Source organism: Mustela nivalis (genome assembly GCF_964662115.1).
Source record: "Mustela nivalis genome assembly, chromosome: 4".
In the NCBI taxonomy this organism is placed as follows: Eukaryota; Metazoa; Chordata; class Mammalia; order Carnivora; family Mustelidae; genus Mustela; species Mustela nivalis.
Window position 1 is genome coordinate 23,900,577 of NC_139023.1, and position 24,240 is coordinate 23,924,816.

General features: G+C 40.9%; 1 protein-coding gene across 2 annotated transcripts in view; it reads left to right on the top strand.

Annotated features, from left to right (window-relative positions):
• Nucleotides 1-212: 212 nt before the first annotated feature.
• Nucleotides 213-24,240, top strand: part of KDR (kinase insert domain receptor) — a gene marked incomplete at its 3' end in the record, with an annotated part of 43,966 nt that continues 19,938 nt past the window's right edge. Inside the window, exons 1-16 of one of the 2 annotated variants that reach the window (XM_082728637.1) lie at nucleotides 213-582; nucleotides 4,761-4,854; nucleotides 6,745-6,941; nucleotides 9,913-10,043; nucleotides 10,272-10,440; nucleotides 11,046-11,185; nucleotides 11,815-11,992; nucleotides 13,416-13,530; nucleotides 13,619-13,782; nucleotides 15,678-15,831; nucleotides 16,752-16,875; nucleotides 17,399-17,507; nucleotides 18,360-18,701; nucleotides 20,821-20,967; nucleotides 21,326-21,457; nucleotides 24,069-24,175. In XM_082728637.1, coding sequence (XP_082584763.1) covers nucleotides 516-582; nucleotides 4,761-4,854; nucleotides 6,745-6,941; nucleotides 9,913-10,043; nucleotides 10,272-10,440; nucleotides 11,046-11,185; nucleotides 11,815-11,992; nucleotides 13,416-13,530; nucleotides 13,619-13,782; nucleotides 15,678-15,831; nucleotides 16,752-16,875; nucleotides 17,399-17,507; nucleotides 18,360-18,701; nucleotides 20,821-20,967; nucleotides 21,326-21,457; nucleotides 24,069-24,175 — 2,370 coding nt within the window. In that variant the 5' untranslated portion in view covers nucleotides 213-515. The remainder of the gene's footprint in view (nucleotides 583-4,760; nucleotides 4,855-6,744; nucleotides 6,942-9,912; nucleotides 10,044-10,271; nucleotides 10,441-11,045; nucleotides 11,186-11,814; nucleotides 11,993-13,415; nucleotides 13,531-13,618; nucleotides 13,783-15,677; nucleotides 15,832-16,751; nucleotides 16,876-17,398; nucleotides 17,508-18,359; nucleotides 18,702-20,820; nucleotides 20,968-21,325; nucleotides 21,458-24,068; nucleotides 24,176-24,240) is intronic. The other variant, XM_082728638.1, reaches the window with a different exon arrangement.

Below are 24,240 nucleotides of genomic sequence, written 5' to 3' on the forward strand. Positions count from 1 at the left end.
CCCTTACGGGAGTTGGTGCGCCTGGGACGTTTCGGGGCCACACGCAGTCCCAGGCAAGCCGGGAGACCCGGAGACCGAATCCGCACGGGAAGCAGCGGGTCCCGGCCTGGTACCCGGCTGAGAGGCGGGGCCGGCGGCCGAGGGGAACCCCGCCCCAGCCCCGCCCCTCACAGTCCCGCCCCCAAGCTCTAGAGTTTCGGCTTCCAGCTCTCGCACTGCACTAAGTCCCGGGACCCCGGGAGAGCTGGCGGTGGGTGGTTGTCTCTTCTGCCCGCGCAGAGCATCCCTTGCGCGCTGCCGAAAGCCCGGAGCGGTCGCGCAGCGGGGATTTCCTGTCCTCCCGGCCCCCGCAGACGCTCCTGCAAGCCGTGCCGGAGCCAGGGCACCCTCCCCTTTGCGCCCACAGTCCTGCACTACGGCGCCCGTTCCACCTCCGCGCCTTCTTCGCGGGACAGGCCCAGGGGGAAAGAACCGGCGCCCGGGTCCTGGGCACTGCGCCCGGCGCGAGGTGCGGGATGGAGAGCAAGGCGCTGCTGGCCATCGCTCTGTGGCTCTGCGTGGAGACCAGGGCTGCCTCAGTGGGTAAGGAGCCCACTCCCTAGAAGGAAGGCGGAAAGGTCGGGTGCGGGTGGAGAGATGGGGGGATACGGAGAGGTCCTGGAGGCCGATCTTACTCGGAATCAGAGAGCTGGAAAGATGAAAAGTGACTTGACACTTTGAGTTTTTTCATTTACCAATGAGGAAACTGAGGCTCTTTGATTGGCTTAAGATTATCCAGAGATTTGGTGGTCTCCCGAGCCCAGTTCCTTTCCCCCACGCCCCCGACTATGGTCTCCGACCGGGCCTCGGGCTGGAGCGAGTGCTGCGGGGCCTCGAGAGGTCTGGGGTGGGAAGGCAGGCGCCCGGGGTTGGCAGGCAGGAGGTGCCCCCGCAGGCGGGAACAGGCGGTGGAACTTTGTCCCGCTGGTTGCACGGTTCCAGCCCCGGGCGCGCGGAAAGACGCCTTGCAGGGAGCGCAAGCCGGTTTGCTCGGAGCGCCTGTATGGTGCACTCAGCTCTGCTTCTGCAGGAGTCGAGCGGACCCCGGTGGGCTGTTCCCTTCTGGTCGGAACCCACAAACATACCCACTGTATGAGGTGCAGTTCAGGGAAACTTTCCCCCCCTTCTTTGGTGCAAGATGATACTTCCCTTGCAGAGAGGAGGTGAAATTGGGCTCCAAGCCGGGGTTGTGACAGCCTCCCCAAATGTCTCCACGTTAACAGTCACCTTTCAAAGCTTTGGGTCCTTGGGATAAGCGCATGGTCAGAAGTTCACGTTCTGAAAACTTAACTCTGCGGGACTAGGTAGCTAGATTTAGCTCCACTCCGCGCTTTCCTTGCCACGTATATTTCAGACTCCTTCAGGACTAAGAACACCCATGCTCTTGATGCAATAAATGTCTGCCTTTCTCTCTTCACTTTCCTTGCCCGATGCCTCTTTCTCATATCTCTTTTCTGTAGCCACAGTTTGCTGATTTCCAGACTTCCACTCTTTGGAGGGTGAGGAAGGGGAGAAGGTGGAGGGGAAAACAAGTCAAATAATTCAGAGAGAAATTCCTTATATTGAAATGAAAGAATCACATGTCTTAAAAAAAAAAAAGACACTCATATACAGTAAAAAGATCATCTGTCTATAGTTATTAAATTTTCTTAATAATGACTTGGTTCATCAGGGCCAGCTCCACCAGGGACGCTCATTTGTCCCTGACAAGACCTCTCTCTCCCCCTTTATGGTCTGGAACATGTGGTTGTTCTGTATCCCACAAAGAAGTGAGTTGCTTCTAAGCCTGGGGTGTTTCATAGCGCAGCGTTAGTAACTGTAATCGGGTTGTCCTGAATATAATGATGAGGTTGCCCTTTTGGAGTGTGTGACTTGCTTAATTGGATTGGGCTGTAATTGGTGCCATCAAATTCTAGAAACAGAGGCACTGTTGTTTTTCCTTCCTGTCTTTGAGCTGGAAGGGTAATAGTGCACAAATTAATTAATTTTGGTTAGGGAATTTGAACATAGAAGGGCTTTTTATTGAGTAGCAGCATATGTGCTTCTTACAGTTGTTTCTTTAGAATTTTCCGAAGAGTAGAACTTAAACTTGCCGATGAAAATGAATGAAGCTTAATGGAGAAAAACAAAATTGAATGTTGGTTGGTCTACAGATAGGAATTTAAAGATATCATTATTGATAAAGCCTTGTCGCAAAGATTTTTGTTGTATACATGTCTCTAGAATAATATGGTATTGTCTTAGCTTCCGATGAATGGAGAGCATATCTTTCATTTTTTGAACATAAGAAAGGGAGTCTAGAGTATGAGATAATCTCTGATAATCATTTAAGAGAGATCTTCAAGAACCTCTTATTTTGGTGGTAGGATGAACATGGCTTATTTAGAGCTTTTTTTTTTTTTTTTTTTTTTACTACCATTTTCTTTCTCATGTGCGTGAATAATTAAGTTCCTTCTCATTTGGATTATTGTACACATTGTGTTAAGTTACTGTTTTCAGTGTGTTTCTTAACCTAGTGTTTCCCAGACAGGTTTGATACTTGTACTCATCCAAATGAGTTGTTTTCATTTTCCTCATCTTAAAGTGAGACACCATCGTTAAAAGTCTTTTCTATTGCTTTTAAACACTTCACTTTATTGTTTATCTACTTTGGGTGCAGTTATTTCCTTTCATATTAAAAAAATGCTGTGCTAAGTAACTGAACATGATAAGCCAGGTCAATAACTGTCCAAGAGTGTCCTATGACTGTGGGTGATCGAGTCATCTGAAATATTTGTGAAAATGCAGATTTGTAGGGCTCAGGATATCTTACACATCTTAAAGTTTAAGAATTACTAGCCCAAACACAAATCAGTACCGATACCAATTAGTTTCTGAGATTTATTGATATAACTTAATTTCTAGTTTTTTTTCTTAAAAAAAACCTATGATATTTATCAACAAATCTACAGGTGTGTCAGCAACCTACTTTGCACATCTGAGTGAGCGTGTAGGAATAGGTGTGAGCAGTTATTCATTTGTCTGCAGCTGTTCACATTGAGGTCCACAGATTCAATATACGGGGTATTTGCACTGGATATTTGCTCAGTCTCTTTACTCATACTTTTTCATATTTGCTAATACTGTCTTATTTACCCACCAAGATCAGTGCCAGTTTAGACCTTGAGAGTCAGTGGTTCTTTTTAAAAATGTTTTTATTTACTTATTTTTTAAATTCTAGTGTAATTAACATACCAGCGTTCTATTAGTTTTGGGTCTACAATATAGTGATTCATCAGTTCTATACATTACTGAGTTCTCATCATGATACGTGTGCTCTTAATCTGCACCCCCTGTATCACCCGTCCCCTCACCCACCTCCCCTCCGGTAACCATCAGCTTGTTCTCTATATTTAAGAGTCTGTTTTTTATTTGTTTATTTTGTTTCTTAAATTCCACAAATGAGTGAAATCTTCGGTATTTGTCTTTCTCTGACTTACGTACTTTGTTTAGAATAATACTCTCTAGCTCCATCCGCGTAGTTGCAAAATGGCAAAGTTTCATTCTTTTTTATGGCTGAGTAATATCCCATGACATCTACCTCTTTCTTATCTACTCATCTATTGATGGACAGACACTAGGTTACTTCCTTATCTTGGCTAGTGTAAATAATGCTGCGATAAACACAGGGGTGCATGTATCTTTCTGAATTAGTGTTTCCATATTCTTTGGGTAGAGAATCATTTGTTCTTAGTTGATGTGAGTTAAGGATTGTATGAAACCTGCAAGCTTACCCAGCATCCATCACTTTTTAAGGTGATGTTTTTGAGATCTTGTTCTTAAGGCCCTAGCATAACAGACAGTTTTTCTTTTTCAGATAGATTGTCATCATTTATTAGCTCTTCGCTTGTAGTTCACAAAGAACTCTGTTTTCTTGCTGAGGAGCGATCCATGGTGAGGAATCTGTCCTGCGGTATTTTTAGGTGAAGACAGCGTCTTGTATCCTAAGCTTGGAATCAGGGAGAGCTCAGAGCTTTGATTAATAACTTGAGATTCCCCAATTTTAATTCATTAGTATTACACTTTTTTAGTTCCATTCTCTAAGGACAAGTGTATTAAAGGTGTATGATATGGACACTGGCAAATGTCCCTCCTCCCCACCCCCCGCCCAGTTCCTCTCACCTAGTTTTAATGTACAGTTTTCCAACTTTGGCAGTTCAGTTACCAGAGGAAGTGCTCTAGAGAATTGATAAAGGAAAATGAGACAATGTCATGGACCCTCCTCCCCCCTTCAGGGTACATAGATGAACTGTATAGAAATCTCTCTTAGTGGTATTCATTAATCAGCAATTTAGTCAACTGTGTGCATCCTATGCTTTATAAGAAATGTCAGTGGGTCCTTTCCCAAGGGAGTGAGATCATCAGATGAAGGTTCATTTGGTTTCAATGTCCTATATCCTTTTGTAAGACCTTGAAGTTGGCAATGCAGGAAAACAGGAACTCCACCCTAGCTCCATGAATTGCAGAACTTTTGTGTTGCTTTATGACCATCTGCCCATTCTTCCTGTTATGACACAGTTTGTGAACTTTTACTGGGAATGGTGAAAAGTAAATTCACAGTTTTACACAATGAATTGCTGAAGAGGCCTTTTAAAGTATAGAGTGTGCATTGTTTATGGAAGGTGTTTCCTATTGGGTCTGACTCAGTGGCAACCATATTCATTTATTTAATTTGTTTCTAGGTTTGCCTAGTATTTCCCCTGATCTACCCAGACTCAGTGTACAGAAAGACATACTTACAATTATGGCTAATACAACTCTTCGGATTACTTGCAGGTAAGGATTCATTTCACATTCAGATTTCCTATGTTAAGTAACTCCTTGTTTATTGAGGGAAAAATAATCTACATAAGGAGAATTGTAGTAGAGTTGTAGTAATTGTAAATAGTGAGGTTTTTAATAAGTGATTTAATAATGAAAAATGAGAAAGCTCTTCTCTCAGAAATTTTGTATGATTTTTCTGGAATTGTTTTCCTGCTCCTCTCTGCCCCCCCCCCCACAGTAAATAGTAGACATTTGATAAATATTGAATAAATAAGTGAAATTGAGGATTTTCCCTTTTACCCTTAAGGGATGGAGTTGAAGGAGTTTGGGACCATATTTGTTATATTCAGAATGGCTCTTGGACATTTGTTTAGCCCTTGCCAGGAATTTTACTTTCTGATGAAATTATGACTGTAGTAGCAGTCTGATATTTGGTCATTAATATTACTGAGTGCATGTTCCGTACAGGTAATGGACTTCATGCTTCGGCTTGATGTTCTGGAATTTTGCTAGCAAGAAGTCGTGCTATTGATTTTTTGCTAACAGGGGAAGCTGGGTTCTTTGAAAGGGAGAAGCATTTAGATTTTGTGTCATAGCCTCAACCCCCAAAGGAAAAGTAGAAGACTTGGGGGTTTAATGCAGTGACCTGGAGACGTCTCAGGAACCTCTCAGTGTGTCTTTGGCAGAGATGTGGGGTGGTGAAATTGCCCTCACCAGGGGTGCACAGAGAACCTTGGTCAGCTTACTGCCATTGCTTACACTTGATGAACACCAGTGGTCAACATGACACAGGTCTATTTCAGACTGTAGACTGCAAAGGATACTCTCATCCCCTTATCAAGGGTAGGTAACCCATATCCAGCCCTTGGGAAAAGACATGTAATTGTGCTATTTCTCCAGCTTTGCTATCCGAAGACACATTTCTTAGTGGATTTTCCATCTTCAATAACAGAGGGTATTTAAAATCCCCAAAGATCCCATACTTCCTTTTAAAACTCATACAAAAGAATTTTTTAAGTCCTGGAAAAGCCATGGAGTGTGTTAAGGTAACTTTGCTCATGTAGCTGCAACTTTGTGGAAAGTTCAGATTCTTTGAAAGAAGTCTCAATGATGTTGCTTTTCTTTCTTTTTTAATGTGGACTATCTCTCTTAGGGCTTTGCAGGGAAATGCTACAATGAAAGTAATCTTTGTTTGAATGCAGTCTGTATAAGGTTCTGTGAGGCTCTGAAACAATTGCGCCCTCTTACTTCTGAACCTCACTTCTTATATTCCTGCCTGCCACTGTTACCTGATGACTCTGGCTTCCTTGACATTCCCCTGATACTTCAGATATTCCTGTCCCAAAGCCCTTACATTTTCTGTTCCCTCTGCCTGGAATACTGTTCTTCCCTGTGCTTCTATGGCTTCATCAAGCCCCCTCCCTCCAGAACTCTTTACTCTTTGCATATTCTATATTTTCTCCACAGTACTTATCACCACCTTACACTTTACTTACACCATAAATTTTACTAAAAAAAATTCAGCTTCATTGAGGTTTACTTACTATTTCATTGCCTGTTTCTTTTAACTAGACTGAAGTTCCATAAAGGCATAGGTTTTTGTCTGATTTGTTCATTGTTGTGTCCCCAGACTTTAACAACACTTGGCACATAGCATTCGCTTAAGAAATATTTGTTGAGTGAATAAGTTAATTAATAGAAAACTCAGGAATTCTTATAAGTGGTGTCTGAAGCTGAGTTTATGGCTTTTTGTCATTTGCCCATTCAGTCTGTCATTGGTAGAAGGCGGTGAATCTATCTGTTGAGTTTATAAAAGTTTGAGAAACAAACCTTCTGTTTTCTTAGAAACCGCCTCATAGTGTGGCATTACCCATGATTACTTCCCTGGAATTAATTTTTCAGTGGAGAGAGGGACTTGGACTGGCTCTGGCCCAACAATCAGAGTGGCTCTGAGAAAAGAGTGGCAGTGACTGAGTGCAAGGACAGCCCCTTCTGTAAAACGCTCACAATCCCAAAAGTGATTGGAAATGATACTGGAGCCTACAAGTGCTTCTACCGGGACACTGACAAGGCCTCAACCATTTATGTCCATGTTCAAGGTAAGTAGTTACATCAAATTCATTTCCCAAGCTGATTTACCAGGTATAAAACACCACAGGCAGAGAAGAATCAAGGACAATGGAATGTGACAAAAGGCTCGCTCCAAAGGCTGTTTGCCAACAGGAATACACAAAGTTCTTTTCTCTCAAGATTTCCTCTGAGAAAGAAAATCAGATTCATTGCTTTGTCCTGGAACTTGGGCCCGTTACATCTCTTGCCCAGTTAGTGTGGTTCTGCTCTTTGTTTCTAAGGGAAATCTGTGTTCACAATTGGCTACGGCGATTTATAAAAAGCCTTTTGACATTTGAGAAAAAGAACCTGAAATCCTTGAAAAGGGGGCTTCAGGGGTGTGTTACGGAGAGGTTTCTGTGAAGAGATAGGTTATCTACAACAGGGTAGGAGATTTTCTCAAGAATGTCCAGGGAAACAGCCAAGGGCTCTGGAGCTTTTATGTATATGAGAACTTTTCTTTTCTGACTTACACTTCGTGAAAAACAATTTCCATCCTCTTGTGCAAATGAAGATACTACCGTAAAGGGCTTTTTGAGGACAGTGTTTCTTTCCTTTGCTGGTGTGGTGTGAGGTATTGGATGATATACAACATCTTTCTTGAGTTTGCAATTTGGGATTGACACCATGGAGGTCAATTTAACATCCATGTAGAATAAAACACAATGTTACATGTTTTTAGTATGTACAATATAAATTATTTTTCTTTAGTGTTTCAAAAATCTTTTACTATGTTAATTTTCCTGTGGAAACCCGACCTGACTGATGATAGTTATAATTCTGTCATACAATTTTGGGGAATGTTAGTGTTATTAACATTAGTGCTAATTAACAATAATTAGTACTAATTAGTTAGTACTTTGCTTAGGTATACTAAATATTTTTCTTTACAGTGAAAATGAGCTGTTTAGACATTTTATTTACATATTTGTATAAATTTTTTCATCCCAGAGGATTTGAGGCAGGTGAAGATGGCTTAGACTTTTTTCCAGAAGCATCTTGGATATCTCCATTTACACATCAATAGTGCAATATGGCCAGTGCCGTGGGAAAATGGAGACTACATCAAAATAACGTATGTCATTCCTGGACTGCACAATATTTGAGAATTTTTTTTGCCCAGGGTGAGCACAGTCCAAGATAGAATTCTATGCCCTCCTCCTTCCTCTGCAGAATTTGAAAGAGACAAGGCTCAGATCTTCGAGAATTTCTGGCTCCTTTTGATCTGGCAGTCTTGGGAGATCAGGCTTTCTCAGAAGATTGCAAGGATTTCCTGCTTTTAGCCTGTCTGGAAATACTACAAGATGAACCTCTCCCATAGTATCTCGTTATTTCCTTCTCCCCAAGTCAGGAAACCTGAAGACATGTGAAAATTCATTTCACGAGTTACAGTAAATATTTTATTTTGAGAGGATGGGTGGTTGTTTGGGTTTCTTTTGTTTATTTCCTTTTTTTGGAATACCGAAATAGAACTGATTTACTGAATAGCTTTAGTCTTACGTAAGGGGTTAACTTAGCTCCCAAGGACTTGTTCTGTAAGCAAGCTTGGTAATATTTCATAGTATGTGGATGAAAGTAGGTAATATTCAGAAGTAGCAATCCCTGGCACTGTTTATTTATGCATTGCCTGTCTTTGGGTATACCATTAAATTCTGCTTCCTGTCTAAGCCTAATGTTCTAGGAGATGAGCTATCCAAGATTTTTGTCATGAGGTTTAACAATGAGAAAGAAAGCCCTGAAGTATTCCTTATGGACGGCCCTTTAATGTCCCTTCTGGTCCCTACCTTGCTTCCTTCGTCTTCTGACCCCATTCCCTCCAGCAATGGATGGAGCCAGGAAGTGGGTCTTGGCCTCATAAGATAATGGCTATGGCATGTGGTGGGCTGGATTGGCTGCCTTTCTGTGCTTTCCAGCTGGGAAGGAAATCAAACTTCTGCTGTTGCAGGGAATTAGCTGCCTTTCTCCCTCTGGCTTAATTAACTCTTTCTTTACTTTGACCAGACATCCTGAAGAGCTCTGGAAATGCTCGATCAGGTGTGTTGGGCATAGCAGTCTGAATCATTATCTCTGTGAGATTTCAAGTACGATTTCACAGTACAGCGACTCTGTCTCTGGGGAGTGGACTATTTTTCCAGAGGTGTATTCACACGTAGGAACAATGTTTGAATGACATTAAAATCTCTTTAGTTTTCTTCTCACTTTTTGCCATGGGTTTTTTTTTTTTTTGAGTTTTTGTCATTGAAGATTTAATGGTTGCTGAATTTTAAACTGAACCCCAAACCACTGATCATTATTTTATAAAGAATCCCATACCTAGTGCTCACAATCTTAAAATACCCACATCATTTTTTTCTTGAATAATTGAATCAAAAAGTTGTTTTCTGCTTATTTTAAAAATCCTTTGGAATCCATTGCTTTATTTTCATGGCCCTTGGACATTATTTGCTTAAAAAGAGAATATGCTTTTTTTGTAAGCATCAATAAAATTCAGTAGGTAAACTACAGATTTAACTTCAAAATTAATTTAAAATTTAAAAAATTACTTTAATGTACTTGAAAAATATTTAGTGTCTATGAAGAATATATATGTGTATATGAAAATGTATATGAAAAATGAAGTACACTACTTCATTTTGAAAAAAATTATAATGATCCATCTGTTTCAATGTGGAACCTATAAAATACATTTTACTTGTTGATGATCCTAATGAAAGGAGTCAATTTCATTCTAGGGGTTTTCTTTCAGATTTTCACACATACACACACACATATACACACACACCCTTTCTGCAGCATATCTTTGGAGCCAGAGATCTACCAGCGGACCAGTCTGTGGATTCCTTTGCCTGCTGTGAAATGTCATTCTCAATCATTTGCTTCTCTGGTTAGAGTTTATGAACTGGAAGCAAAATCAACTTTTCAGTAAATGCCATTAACTAAGGGAATTAATTTTTCTTCCAGATTACAGATCTCCATTTATTGCTTCTGTTAGTGACCAACATGAAGTTGTTTACATCACTGAGAAGAAAAACAAAACTGTGGTGATTCCATGTCTTGGGTCCATTTCCAACCTCAATGTATCACTTTGTGCAGTAAGTTACATCTTTTTCAGTCATTTCTCATGTTTTCATAAGGTTAAGGTGGGTAGCCTATATGTAATACATTATCAGCCGTATGTTTTAAAGATCCTCTGGGAAGGGTCAAAATGATAATAAAGCCAGTTTATATTCTTTAGTGATGAATTCTTTAGTGATCATTTTACATGATTTTCACTTTTGGCTAGCACTTTATTCAATATTTGATATTTCTTTTCTACCCAGAGGTATCCAGAAAAGAGGTTTGTTCCTGATGGTAACAGAATTTCCTGGGACAGTAAGAAAGGCTTTTCTATCCCCAGCTACATGATCAGCTATGCTGGCATGGTCTTCTGTGAAGCAAAAATTAATGATGAAAGTTACCAGTCTATTATGTACATAGTTGTGGTTGTAGGTAAGTGGTCAGTTTTCTTTCTGTATCATTAAATCAGACATTAAAGACTAGCTTCCTATATTAAGATCCTGGAGATTAAGGTACTGGGTGAAGGACAAAAGATATTGAAAAATATATTGATTCAAGATCTAGTGTGGGGCAATCCATTACATCTACTCTTCTCTACTAAATAAACCTATGCACAACTGAGTTTTTCTATTTTCTTGCCAAAAGCAAGGATGGAAAAGAGTGTTATTATTGGAGCATATTTTATGGAAAATTCAATGTTAAGAACATTGCTTGGCATCAGTTCTTTTAATTATACCTATTTTATGGAAAGCTCTATAATTTACTAAGGATGGCTTTGCTGGCTATTGAGTATTCACAAATACTGCTTTTCTAGCCACTGAGCTACATCTTTGAGATGTAGTTTTGCTTTGTAAGTCTCTGTAGTTTTGCTTTGTAAGTCTCTGTAGGCCATTTTGCTGGGAAGTACCAATTATTGGTGAGGCCCTCAGGGAAAAAAAGATGTGGCACATTTTGAAGTTGCATCATTTTTGAAAAAATACATGCTAAGTTATAGATTTGTTTTCTCTTTCTCTGTGTTTTCAATTTCCTTGCTCCAGGGTATAAGATTTATGATGTGGTTGTCAGCCCCCCTCTTGAAGTTGAGCTGTCTGTTGGAGAGAGGCTTGTCTTAAACTGTACAGCAAGGACTGAACTAAATGTGGGGATTGATTTCAACTGGGAATACCCTTCTTCGAAGGTAACACTAACACTGCAAAGCCAGGCCTCTCAATACTTTGATAATAAGCCGCAATGGAGTTGACTTGAGAGATAGGGACCTCTCTGGCCAGATAAAATGTAAGGCCCTTAACTCACTCACAGACACACACACACACACACACACACACACACACACACGCAGTTTAAAAGAACCGCAGAACATAGAGCATCCACGGAAAACTAATGCAACGCCAAGAACTTGGTCCCACTCTGCTACTATCAGGCTGTGAAGATGAATTTTCTCTAGGTTACATCTTTCCAAGTTGCATTATTTCTCTGTGGTCCAAAGTCTTTGTTCTGTTTTCTCTCTAAGGGAATTTGTCTTCAAGAGAGGGCATAAAACCCACTGCTCCTTAAGCAGTGGTCGTATTTGCTTGTGTTTGTGCAGTACATATCCATCTCATCTTTAAAAACCTTAATTCAGTTGGCCCCATTGATTTCTCCTGAAACCAAATATATTGGTTGTCTAGATGTTATGAAGTGTGCTGAGGTCCCTTATTTTTGGCATGAATAGTGTTCTCCAAGGGCCAAGGCTTGATCTTGGGGGTATCTAAAAGCTACCAGGTAATGTTGTGCTGGACTTTGAAAGTTCAGTGAACTCTTTTTCAGCATCGGCATAAAAAAGCTGTCATCCGGGACCTAAAAACCCAGTCTGGGAGTGAGATGAAGAAATTTTTGAGCACCTTGACTATCGATGGTGTAACCCGGAGTGACCAAGGGCAGTATATCTGTGAAGCTTCCAGTGGGATGATGACCGTGAAAAGCAACACGTCCGTCAGGGTCCACGGTAAGCTAAGATCTCCTTCGGAGTTATGCAGTGCCTTGAAAAATGAGATATTTTAAATAAATTTAGGTTGGCTAGTGATTCCTACTTTGTTCATTCAGAAGACATTTTTGAGCTCCTGCTAGCGACACCATATGACCTAGAGGCCAAAAGCACAATTTGGGTTCAAATCCCAACTTTAATAATGAGGTGAGCTGATACAGTAAGCACTTACTAAGTTTTACTTTTTGTGATTATTGTTGATGATTAGTAGTATAATAAGCAAAGTATTATGATCTAAGATAGTTTTTAAATTTTCATTTTATGGCAAGGCTGAGAGGTCTGTGTTTATTCATGGGCTTTGTAATTGGGGAGGCCTGGATTTAATTACTGTCTTTGGGGCTTTGAACAAATAACTAATTTCTTATTTATTCTCTTCCACTTAAAATAATGTCACATAATAGCACATAAATATCTCAGTTTAGGTGATAATTCATATGGCACTCAACTTATAGGCCTTGGTAAAGATTTTGGATTTTATAATATGGGAACTCATAGAAGAGTTTGAGCAGAGACATGCTCTGGGTTTATGTTTTTGTAGGATTACTATGTATTTTTTGAGAAATACTTTAGGGAAGTAAGGGCAGAAGTAGGGACACCAGTGGGGGTCTAGTTGCAGGCATCCAGGTGAGAGATGGTGAGTGGCTTGGGGAAATGATCTGATTCTGGATATATTTTTGAAGATAGAGCCAGCTGGATCTGCCTTTTGACTCAGTGGCTGTGGGGGGTGGGGTAAGAGAAAAAGAATAGAAGATGATTTGAATCAATGTGGGCTAGTGAGCGAATGGTGGTTTTATTTACTGAGAGAGGAAAGACTGACAGGAAAGTAAGATTTGGAGAAACAGTGTTAGGTCTGTTTATTTGGACATGCCCACTAAGCATCCAAATAGAGATATTTAATATATACACCTTGAGCCCTGAGAAGGCAGAGGAAGAAATACAAGTGTAATAGTAATGTGGATGGCACTTTATGGCTGAGCCTGGAGGAAGGTGTAGCTAAAGAGAAGTGGCTGAGCACTGAGTCCTGGGACGTATGGTGGGAAGGGATAGGGTCCCCTGGGAGTAGAGAAGGAGCTTCCTAAGGTCCCTGGAGGACTTGGAGGCTTCCAAGGCTTCCCAGAGGAGCAAACTCTTGAACGGAAACTTGAGCAGTCAGTAGAGTAGGCTTGCAGTGTGCACCTGGAGAGAGAGGAAAGCAAATTCAGAGGCCAGTTGTGTGGGAGAAGCTGGACCGTGACCAACGAAAGGAAGTGTGGGGAAATCCCTGCCCCGTGGCAGCTCAGACTCCCTAGATCTTTGACTCTTCCCTCGACATGAAAAACTAAACCAAATGACCATTTATAACAAGTTGACATTTATGAGGATAACTATTTTTATTTTCTTCCAGAAAAACCTTTTATTGCTTTTGATAGCAGCATGGAATCTTTGGTGGAAGCCACAGTGGGAGACCGTGTTAAAGTCCCCGTGAAGTACCTTGCTTACCCTACCCCTGAAATAAAATGGTAAGTGTTGCAGATAAATGCAAAGCGTTGTTCCACCTGAAAGCAAACCCTTAAATTAAACTAATTCTGGGAATTTTTTTCCTCCAAGGTATAAAAATGGAAAACCCATTGAGTCCAATCACACAATAAAAGGGGAGAAGGAACTGGTTATTACGGAAGTGAGTGAAAAAGATACAGGAAATTACACTGTCATCCTCACAAACCCCATGTCAAAGGAGAGACAGAGCCACATGGTATCTCTGGTTGTGAATGGTGAGTTTATTCAGTTTTCCTTTTCTGCTCAAAATTAATGATAAATAGTACGATTATATCTTCTTAAACAGCCAGGCCACTTTTCCTTTGTCACCTGTTGCTGCATTCTATTCCCATCATGAATAGGCTCTTATTTTTAAAAAATGACCTGGAGCAGTGGAGTTGAAATGGGGTGTAGGGCAGTGCGCTCAGGATATGTTTGCCCAAGAGGCCATGTAAATGGACTGTTTGGTGTCAAGTGCGATATTCACATAGATGATAGACTTGATGGCTCTATGCTGTGAAGTAAGAATGCCTACAGGGACAGTTGTTGTACTACCTTTGCTCTTATCTCATGAGATTGTCCTATGAAATTGCACCTGGCATGCAAATGTGCAAGAGTCTTTTTGAATTTTGTGGGAAGCTGCTAGTATGATGCAAAGACAGGTTCCAACTCAGAAAGCGTTTGCAGGTTGACATTGTTGGCTTGTTGAAACTTATTATTATTATTTTTTTCTTAAACAGGAGTCTAAGATCTATCTGACTCTGAGGCTATAAAGGGAAGATACTAAGTTTTTGATTTAGGGTGATTTGAACGTTGTTTTCCCAAACTGAAAGTGTTCTGGGTAGGGAATAAAACAGTATATGGTCAAGTAAGTGTAGGAGATATTAAGTCAATGTACAACAGGTGTCTTTATAGCAGGACTTATCAGGACCTTTATTTAACGTGTTCATGTATATTGCCATTCTCCAGGGAAAGACACATAGAGTATGAAGGGTTTGACAAAGATTTTTGACCAGAGCATCCCCTTTTCACCCTGGAAATCCATTAATCTCTTGCCCCATGCACAGTTTGGGAAATGCTTTTCTGTTAGAATTCTTTGTTCTCCATATTGGCCTGGCATCTGAAAACTTCAGGATCTTATTTTGTAAATTAAAGTGTTTCCCTATATATCCTGCCACCACTCTGTATGTCTGCGGAGCTTTGCTTCATTTCTTTTCTGGGACATCAGCTTCAGGGAGAATTTTAAAGGGAACAGGCTCCAGAAATGTCACTCAGAAGCCACTCAGGAGTCAGACATTGGGGAATGGTGAGAAGCTGAAAAGCTAATGAGTAGGGTAGGGAGAAGAAGATGAACACAAAATAAAGATGTAAAAAGGAACATTGTATATAGCCCCATCTCAAGAATTCATGAAGTCACTAAACAGACGATTCACCCTAGCATTTACCCTGCTATATGAGATAAATATAAAAAGTCAAAATTTGAGAGTATAACTTGAGGCTTTAAGTTGGTAGCAATGGGGGAATAGTTTTGCATTAATGACTTTGGAACCAGAAAAAGAAAAAAAAAAGGAAAGAGAGAATAAAATTGAGAAAGAGGGAGAGGGGAGGGGCGAGGGGGGAGGGAAGAAATGGAAGGGAGGGAGAGTGTGTGGAGGGAGGAGAGAAGGAAGTGGAAGAAGAGGAGGGAGAAGGAAGAGAAGCAGGTTCCCTTGGGCAAGTCAGTTAATGTTTCTGTTTCATTCTTCTCCTGTGTGATTAAGTGAATTAATCTATGCAGAGCACTTGTAACAATGGCTAGCACTTAGTGAACATATTAGCTGCGCTAGTCCCAATGAGTTTCTTTCTTTCTGATCTTTTGAGATTGGGAGCCCAAGGAAAGTTAACCTTGTCACGCAGACAGTGAAAAACTCAGGCAGAGGATGGACAGACTTGCACACAGTCCTCCACTTAGGAGGATGATGGTTATCACTAGAAGTCATATCTCCCAATTCACAGTCTAGATGTTCTTTGAAAAAGAAAAAGAGGGCAAAATCATATGCTTATGGAAACACAGGCTTCAGTTCATGAAAACTTCCACTTTCTGTTTCTCAAAGTGGATTGACCATTAAAATGTGGCTTCCCCCTTGTCCAGTCCCACCGCAGATCGGCGAGAAGTCCCTGATCTCTCTGGTGGATTCTTACCAGTATGGCACCACACAGATGCTGACGTGCACGGTCTACTCTGTCCCCCCGCCACATCACATTCGCTGGTATTGGCAGCTGGAGGAGTGCGCCTACAAGCCCTCGTGAGTAGCCCACGTCCTCTTTTTCCTGCTGTTGTGCATTTCTTAACAGCTACACTGTGGTATGATGCCGTTCCGCCCCGAGAAGGCCATTCCTAAGAAAGTTATGCCCCAAGTTATACTTTCACTATCCTTCTATTATTTCCATGTCTTATGTTTTAGGACATGTCTTTCCTTGGGGTGTCCCACCTTGAGATCAGCGAGCTTTCTCTCCCTAACTTAGCCCTGGTGCGCAGATGTCTCCTAACGCAGGCCCTTTGCTCACTTTGCAATTGCTAAACTTTGGTGTTTTTCCTTATATTCACCAGTCAACTGGTGAATACTGCTCTCTCTCCTTCTTATCTGGGAGAAGGTCCATCTCAGAGGAAGAGCTGGTTGATATGAGGGAGCTTCAGACCTGGCTGCAGCCTTTGGATTCTCAGGCCCAGCTTATCAGGTTCTCACACAAGTCCAGACATCCTTAGGAAGACAAAACAACAAGCCACCCACTACCACCCCGAGCAGTTCACTTCCTGTTGTTGTTTTTGAGATGGCCACTACTAGTTTCTTCCTCAGATGCTGACCATTTCCTACACAAAGGCTGCGGTCCCAGGGAGATTACTTTAAGAAGCCCAATGACTTCTTAGTTTCCTTGTCTTCCTTTGAACTAAATTAACTTGAATTGTCTTGTCGATTCAATTTATGAATGGAGGTTTGTTCCCAGAATAGCTGTTTCCCTCCTGTATCCTGGAAGAATCTACCTAGAACCTCTTCCTTCTTTGCAGAGGCCTATTTTTAATTGGCGCCAAATTGTGTAATGCGGTAGGGTGCACTGAAAGTTATTTCTAAGAACATAATAACCAACCTCGGACTCCTTTCCTTGCTGTGGATTTGAACTAAAGAAAAATTAAGTCATAATAAGAGCTGTTATTTCTTCCTTATAGCCACGCTGCCTTAATGACAAACCCACATACTTGTACAGGATGGAGAAATGTGGATGACTTCCAGGGGGGAAATAAAATTGAAGTCAACAAAAATCAATTTGCCATAATTGAGGGAAAAAACAAAGTGAGTTTGAAGTTCTTTAATTTGAAAGTCTCTCTCTCTTTTTCTTTTCTGGAAGGATAGAAGGATGGAATGGAAGCCCAAGGTCAATCTTATGGGAGGGATATCGGAGATGGATAGTCACATTAATTGTACGATAAAATACTAACATATTAAGTTACTTTGAAAACACCACTGACTTTTAGAAGTGCCATCGACTTAATAATATCTTACCAGAGGATGGTAAAACACATGTGCCATTAAATCTGTACATCTGTGTAAGGTGATTCTGATTTTACAAATACGGCAATGAGAAAATGCATAGTGTTAAAACACTTTATTTCCTTTTCGTTTTCCAGTGTCTGTTTTGGGTAATGCATGAACCACACGAACGTAATTATAATTGTGTGGATTTGAGAGAGGTCAGTGCAGTGGTATGAATGGAGTACGCAGGTCTCACAGGTTGAATTTTAGTCTGAATTCATGTGCATAAACACAGCCTCCCTGGTTTATGGCCTGGGTTTTCTTTTTTTTTATTTTTAAATAGACTGTAAGTACCCTTGTTATCCAAGCGGCAAATGTGTCAGCTTTGTACAAATGTGAAGCCATCAACAAAGTTGGGAGAGGAGAGAGGGTGATCTCCTTCCATGTGACCAGTGAGTACGGCTCTGTGTGTGTGGGGAGGGGGTGTGGGGGTCTCTCACCAGCTGGCGCTAAGCTCTCTGATACTCTGTGATCCTTGCCATTCCTGAGTGCCATGGTGTTTCAGGAGAGGACTTGGACTGATTCTGGGTGCTTTTGTTCGTAATTGAAGACTGCTAGCTCTTGGGCTCATGTGAAGTCAGTGCAACTGACACTCCCATTCCCTCAGGAAAGGGAATTGTTTCACATTGTTTTTAGCCACAAGTCCTGCATCGTAATCATGTCTCCACCATCCAAGTGTAACACCGCACTTGGCTTCTTGGGGTTCCTTCAGGGGGCTTGGTGCTGAACAGTTGACAGCATTGAGTTTTCTGGAGGGAATTATAATGGCATAGGGACAGTTTCCTCCCAATGCTGCTGATTCTGCCTGTTCATCTCAGTTTTATGGATAAGCTTTAGCTGACTGGACTAGGTGAAAGAATTCAGTCCGAGCTAATTTGTTTTCATAAATACAGCTCTAATGTCACTGAGTGTGAATTGTCAATGAGGAACTAATTTTTAAAGTTCCATGTTATAATTATCTGCTTTGAATATGTTTTGGGGTGCTTTTTTTTTTTCAATCTCAAAAAACTGCATTTAAAGCTCAAAGTGGAGATTTGATGTGTATCTGTGGACTGCATTTTGGTAAAATAATACATTTTAGGGCCGGAACTGTCTAGTTTGATTGTTTTCTTGTTTTACATTGCCTGGGATTGCTAGAGCTTCACTTTAATTGATGCTTTATAGCAGTCTGAAGACAATAAGGAGAGAATCGTGTGCTGTCCAAATTAAATCATTATTTTCTAACCATGGGTTTTATATTTCAGGGGGCCCTAAAGTCACTTTGCAACCTCATGCCCAGCCAACTGAGCAGGAGAGAGTGTCTTTGCAGTGCTCTGCAGACAGAACTATGTTTGAGGACCTCACGTGGTACAAGATTAGCTCACAGGCTCTGCCAAGCCATGCGGGAGAGTTGCCCACACCTGTTTGCAAGAACTTGGATGCTCTTTGGAAAATGAATGCCTATAAGTTCACTAATGGCACAAGTGACATTTTGATCATGGAGCTCCAGAATGCATCCTTGCAGGACCAAGGAGACTATGTGTGCTTTGCCCAGGACAGGAAGACCAAGAAAAGACATTGCGTGGTCCGACAGCTCACAGTATTAGGTAGGGAGGCAATTTGGGGTCATCAAAGACAGTTGGAATGCCTTCAATGTCGTGCTTTTAGGGACTATAAGATTACTGTCCTATAGGAGCTTATGAAGTAGAGTGGTGCACACTTACCTATTCACTGAGGGTTCTTGAGGCAGAAGGGGGCGAATAGTGGTGAAGTGATGTATTAAAGAGAGAAAATAACATGTTTCTTTCCAGCTCTGATGATAGGATTTCACTAATGTCTATAAGGGATTAGCTTAAACTGGGAAAATTCCTGCTTCACTCTGGACATTAGTATATTTCAGTCGACACATACTGATGGAATGCCTACTGTGAGCTAAGAAGTTTTCAGAAGTTCACAGTGGTGAGTAGGTAGACGAGATGAGAATGTAGGCAACCACTGGACAGTCATGGCACACTGAGGTCTCTGTGTCCATGAGGACAGGAATTGTTTTCTGTCTTACTCCTTGCTGTAGCTCACATCACAGAACATAGTGGCACATACGAGGTGCTCAGTAAGGTGTCTGCCACATGAAGAGTATGATTAGGGGGTTGTTTAGGACATGTGAGAGCCGATGGGACCACCTGTCCCTCTGGGTCATCCTATGTAGTCCAGCATAGAGATCTATGGGATGATCATTTTAATGAGCAGGTAGCTTTGTAAATTCCCCCAGGGAGCCACTCTCCACACCTCATCTAACTTGGGTCTTACACAAAAGCTATGCAGTCATGCCTCTGTCTCTGGGGAAATCGGACAAATTTAGGATGATCTCTTTGTGTCCACTCTCTCCATTTTCTCCTCTCTGTCGTGTGCCTTCCCAATTTCTGGGAGACATGTGTTGTCTGATTTTACTCTTAAGAAGGGAAACAAACTGCCCAGGTGAATGAATCTATACCAAGGCTTTAGAATAATACTATCTTCCTCAGAGGGCTTGGCATATTTTAAGAGTCATCTTCAGACAGACTCTAGGATAGTGTTTGCTAGTGTTAAGACTTAGATGTTAAAAGAAGGAAAATTTTTGGGTGAAGTCATTCCCAGAGCCCTTCTTATCATATCATATATATGACCATGTGTTTTCTGTTCACCTTGGTGACCAGTCTGGTTTCAAAGTAATAGAAGAATTCAGAAAGAGACGTGAAGGACATGCCTGGAAAATTTGTGCTCACATGGAACTGGTTTGCTTCTCTAACGATTCCCAAGTTCTTTTCCTAGAACTATTCTTAGAATAGACTAGAGCCCAGGACATTTGCTTAAACCCCAATGTAGTTCACCACTGAGGTAATCTCATTTTGTTAAATGTTAAAGTGGATCCTTTCAGCAAGATTCCTTTTGATTACTTTGGACACGATATTTCTATAAACCCTTAATGGAAGGGCAAATCTCAAGTTTTGCTGTACATTGCAAAAAATACCCATGGGCTTAATTTTCTTGAAACCTTTGACTTTCTTTAGGGATGGTTGTCTTGCTCATTTGTGTTTTAGTGGAAATGGCACTGGACTAGTCCTTTAGGTTTGCCAGATTCTGTTATTAGTTCAGACACTTACTTAGTTACAGGGACTCGGACAAGTTGCTTACCTCCTGAACTGCAGTTTTTTTTTTTCATCTGTGAAATAAGATTAATATTATTGTCCATTCTGAGATTGATAGGGAGCAACAGAAATAGTATAAGTGAGTTTTGTAAAAAGTGCCAAATAAATATAGGGCATTCTTTGTTGAATTACACTGAAGTTTCACACTTTCCAAGAGAAACATGGTGGAATTCATGGGTGTCACTGGCTAGAACTTTCATGGGAGGGAAAGTTTCTCTTTGGGGAAGCTAATTAATCTAATTGTGTCTAATTAGAGGAAAAAAACATAAAAGTGACAACCTTTATTTTGTGATATGACAACCAGTTAGAATCACTAATAGGACTGTTCAAAGAGATGTAGTGATTTATCTCAACCATCCTGACTTGTTCCATTTCACTTTACTCAGTGACCAACGGTACTATCATCAACTTCTGTGTATTTGCAGTTTAGTAAATCAACAGCCTACTGTTTATGAAGTTTACACTGTTTATTAGTTTACTGATGCTAAAACCATTTCAAAAGTTATAACTAAACGTGTGATTTTTTTGTGTGTGTGCATAGAGCGTGTGGCACCCATGATCACTGGAAACCTGGAGAATCAGACTACAAGCATTGGTGAAACCATTGAAGTTTCATGCACCACATCTGGGAATCCCCCTCCACAAGTTACCTGGTTTAAAGATAATGAGACACTTGTAGAAGACTCAGGTGAATAAAATATGTCTCTCTCTCTTCTCTCACTGGTTGCAGAATTTTCCTGGAGACATGCCCCAAACCCCACATTATGTCTAGATTTGTTTTAGATAGTTAAAAAAATAAAAAAAAAGCAAATTAGTGTCCATGGTCTGGCTCATTTTCTAGACTCTGAATTAAAGTATTTAGAGCCTTGTTGAATTCTCAGGGAAGCCGGAGGTGATGAGTCAGCAGTGTCTCCTGTACCACTCTTTGGAATCAGACACTAGTCCAAGGAAAGGACACCATTTATATTTTTAGATTTTTTTTTTTTCCTGAAAAACTCCACCAGATCACATCACAAATAGAAACAATTATTTTTCTTATCTTTTAGGTATTGTACTGAAGGATGGGAACCGGAACCTAACCATCCGCAGGGTGAGGAAGGAGGACGAAGGCCTCTATACCTGCCAGGCATGCAGTGTTCTTGGGTGTGCAAAAGTGGAGGCATTTTTCATCGTAGAAGGTCAGTGAAGTTGCATGGACACGTTAGGTGGTTTTAAGAACTTAGCTTGTATCGTATATAAACTCACACACGTTGGGTGATTTTTTAATAATCTTTGTAGTTTGTATATGTTCTACTCTAAGTACATATTATTTTAACCAGAAACCATAATCAATGCTATTTTAATTCTGCTTGGATCACATTTCTTATCCTTGCAGTTCTCGCTTTGGAAAAATTCTTAGCCCGACAGGTGGAATACCCACCTTGCCTTTATTTTTTCTTCATTGAATGGCTCGGTTAACTTGTGGCGGAAGCGATACCCCTGTATTTACTTGGAAAAGCATTGGAATTACTGCTCAACCATCAAAATCAATGTCATCCAGATAATCACAAGGGTTCACAGTTTTCCTTGGACTACAGACAATTAAAATTTATTTGTGAACAATAGACCCTTGCTTCTGTGACGTGGAATTTTAGTGTGTCTAAATGTGAAAGGAAACTCCTGTATGGAGGAGGGAGGTGAAATCTGGCATTTCCCCAGATGGGAAGGTAATTTGTGACAGGATATTTTCTCTTCGGAAATGTATTCCTATTTTAAAAAATAATCTATCAGGGGAGCAATGAAACTCTATTATGTGGGTGAAAGGAATGGTATGCAAGGGGAAGAAAGAAGCACAGTAACAGAAGGAACAACTGATGAATTTTTATGAACTCATCCTAACTTGTCTCTCAAAGTCTAGATTTTAGTTCCCTTCATCTGTCAAATCTGTTACATCTTGATGACTTGTTTTCCAATTTGTAGGCTTATTACCATTTCATGAACTGCACTTGGAAAAAAGATTTCAAGTGCGTGAAATAAATAAAAATTTCGAGTGTCATGGTGCTTTTGTCACTTCCCAAGGGGCTTCATGTTGAGGGCAGATCCTAGTGGGGACTTGTAGCTCTCTCTCATGCTCTGTCTGCCTCACCTCTGCTGGCTGTTTGCAGTGGGCTACCCGCAGAGCTTATATTTACTTCGTACCCAAAACGGAATACTAAGAAGGAGAGAGATCCATGTTGAATTCTTCTGTTAAGTTCCCAAATGTTAACATGGGCGTTGGTGGTATAGTGGTGCGCATAGCTGCCTTCCAAATGTTAACATGGAAATATTAACACACTAACTTATATAGACAGTTGAATCTTTGAAATTTTTATATGTATAATGGACTTTTAGACCTCTGTGTATAAAAAGAAAATTATTTCAGTAGGACCACCGGGGAAACAGTATCGAATTCCAAGCCATGCTTGGTCCTTGGTTCTCACTGTTAGCTCTTACTTGGCTAACTAGTTCATTCCTTGTCCTTCTGCCTTTTTGAGGCTGCCTTGGGCCACTTGAACAGCTTATTTGATTCACACTGCACTCATCCAATGGGGGGCCCTAGGTGATAATTGCTTCCTTATCACCTCTTTGCTAATCACTCCTAGTTGAAAGCCTCCGCTGGCATTTAATTTCTTCCACTCAGAGCTGTCCTCTGGAGCCCTGAGCATGTGCAACTTTCCTGGCCGACCTCTGCCTTACCTTTCATGGGTGGTTTAAACTCATTTTCTCGCCAGGCCGTGAGGGACACTCTCTTCTCGGCTTTCTCTCTTTTCCTAACTCAGGCTCCTGCCACACAAGCGCAGGGTAGTGTGATGGCTAAATGGTGTTGGACAGACTTTGTTTAACTCTTGACCATTCCCCCAGCTTGCTGTGTGCCCTTAATGAAGGAGCTTAACCTCTCTGAGCTGGTTTCTCCATCTGAAAGCTGAGTGTTGTTGAGAAGATTAAGTGGGATGGTGTATTTAAAGTGATGAGCACCTAGGGGTTGCATGGCAACCAATCACTCACTGGCCGCTTGTCTTCTCATATTATCCTTTCTCAAACTCTATACAAATGAAAACAGACTATCTGTGTAGAACCAGAGTTTCATTTTCCCCAGAAAGAGGTCACTATAAATTATTTTAGAACTGACTGTGAATTAAAACATACTTCTTTTCTTCCCTGTAGAATGTGATCTGTTTTCTTTCCATTAAAATCTCCTCTTCCTCCAAACACTTCGTATATTTTTCTTGTAAGACATCAAACATTTCAATCCTTGATGTCCCTAATTTCTATTTTTATTATTTTTTAAATTTCTTTTCAGCATAACAGTATTCATTGTTTTTGCACCACACTCAGTGCTCCATGCAATACGTGCCCTCCCCAATACCCACCACCTGGTTCCCCCAACCTCCCACCCCCTGCCCCTTTAAAACCCTCAGGTTGTTCTTCAGAGTCCATAGTCTCTCATGGTTCACCTCCCCTTCCAATTTCCCTCAGCTCCCTTCTCCTCTCCATCTCCCCATGTCCTCCATGTTATTTGTTAAATAATTTCTATCCTAAACTTTGGAATTTTATCATTGGAAGTTTTCATGGGCAGTGCTTTGCAAACTTTAATTATCCATTAAGAATGTTACAGACTCCCTCCAACTTAGAGGCTTGTGATTATTATTGTCTAGGATTTTTTTCCAAGTTGGTAAACTTGAGATCTTACTTTAGTGTAGAACTTTGTCATCTTATATCAAAAAGTATGAGTTTTCAACTGTTGATACTCATTCAATTTCATCTTTCCAGGTGCCCAGGAGAAGACGAACTTGGAAGTCATTATTCTAGTAGGCACAGCAGTGATTGCCATGTTCTTCTGGTTATTACTTGTCATCGTTCTACGGACCGTTAAGCGGGTAACAAAATCATTTCCTTCCATCCCATGTACGTTGGTTTTCATGATTAATGAAAGCTGACTGGG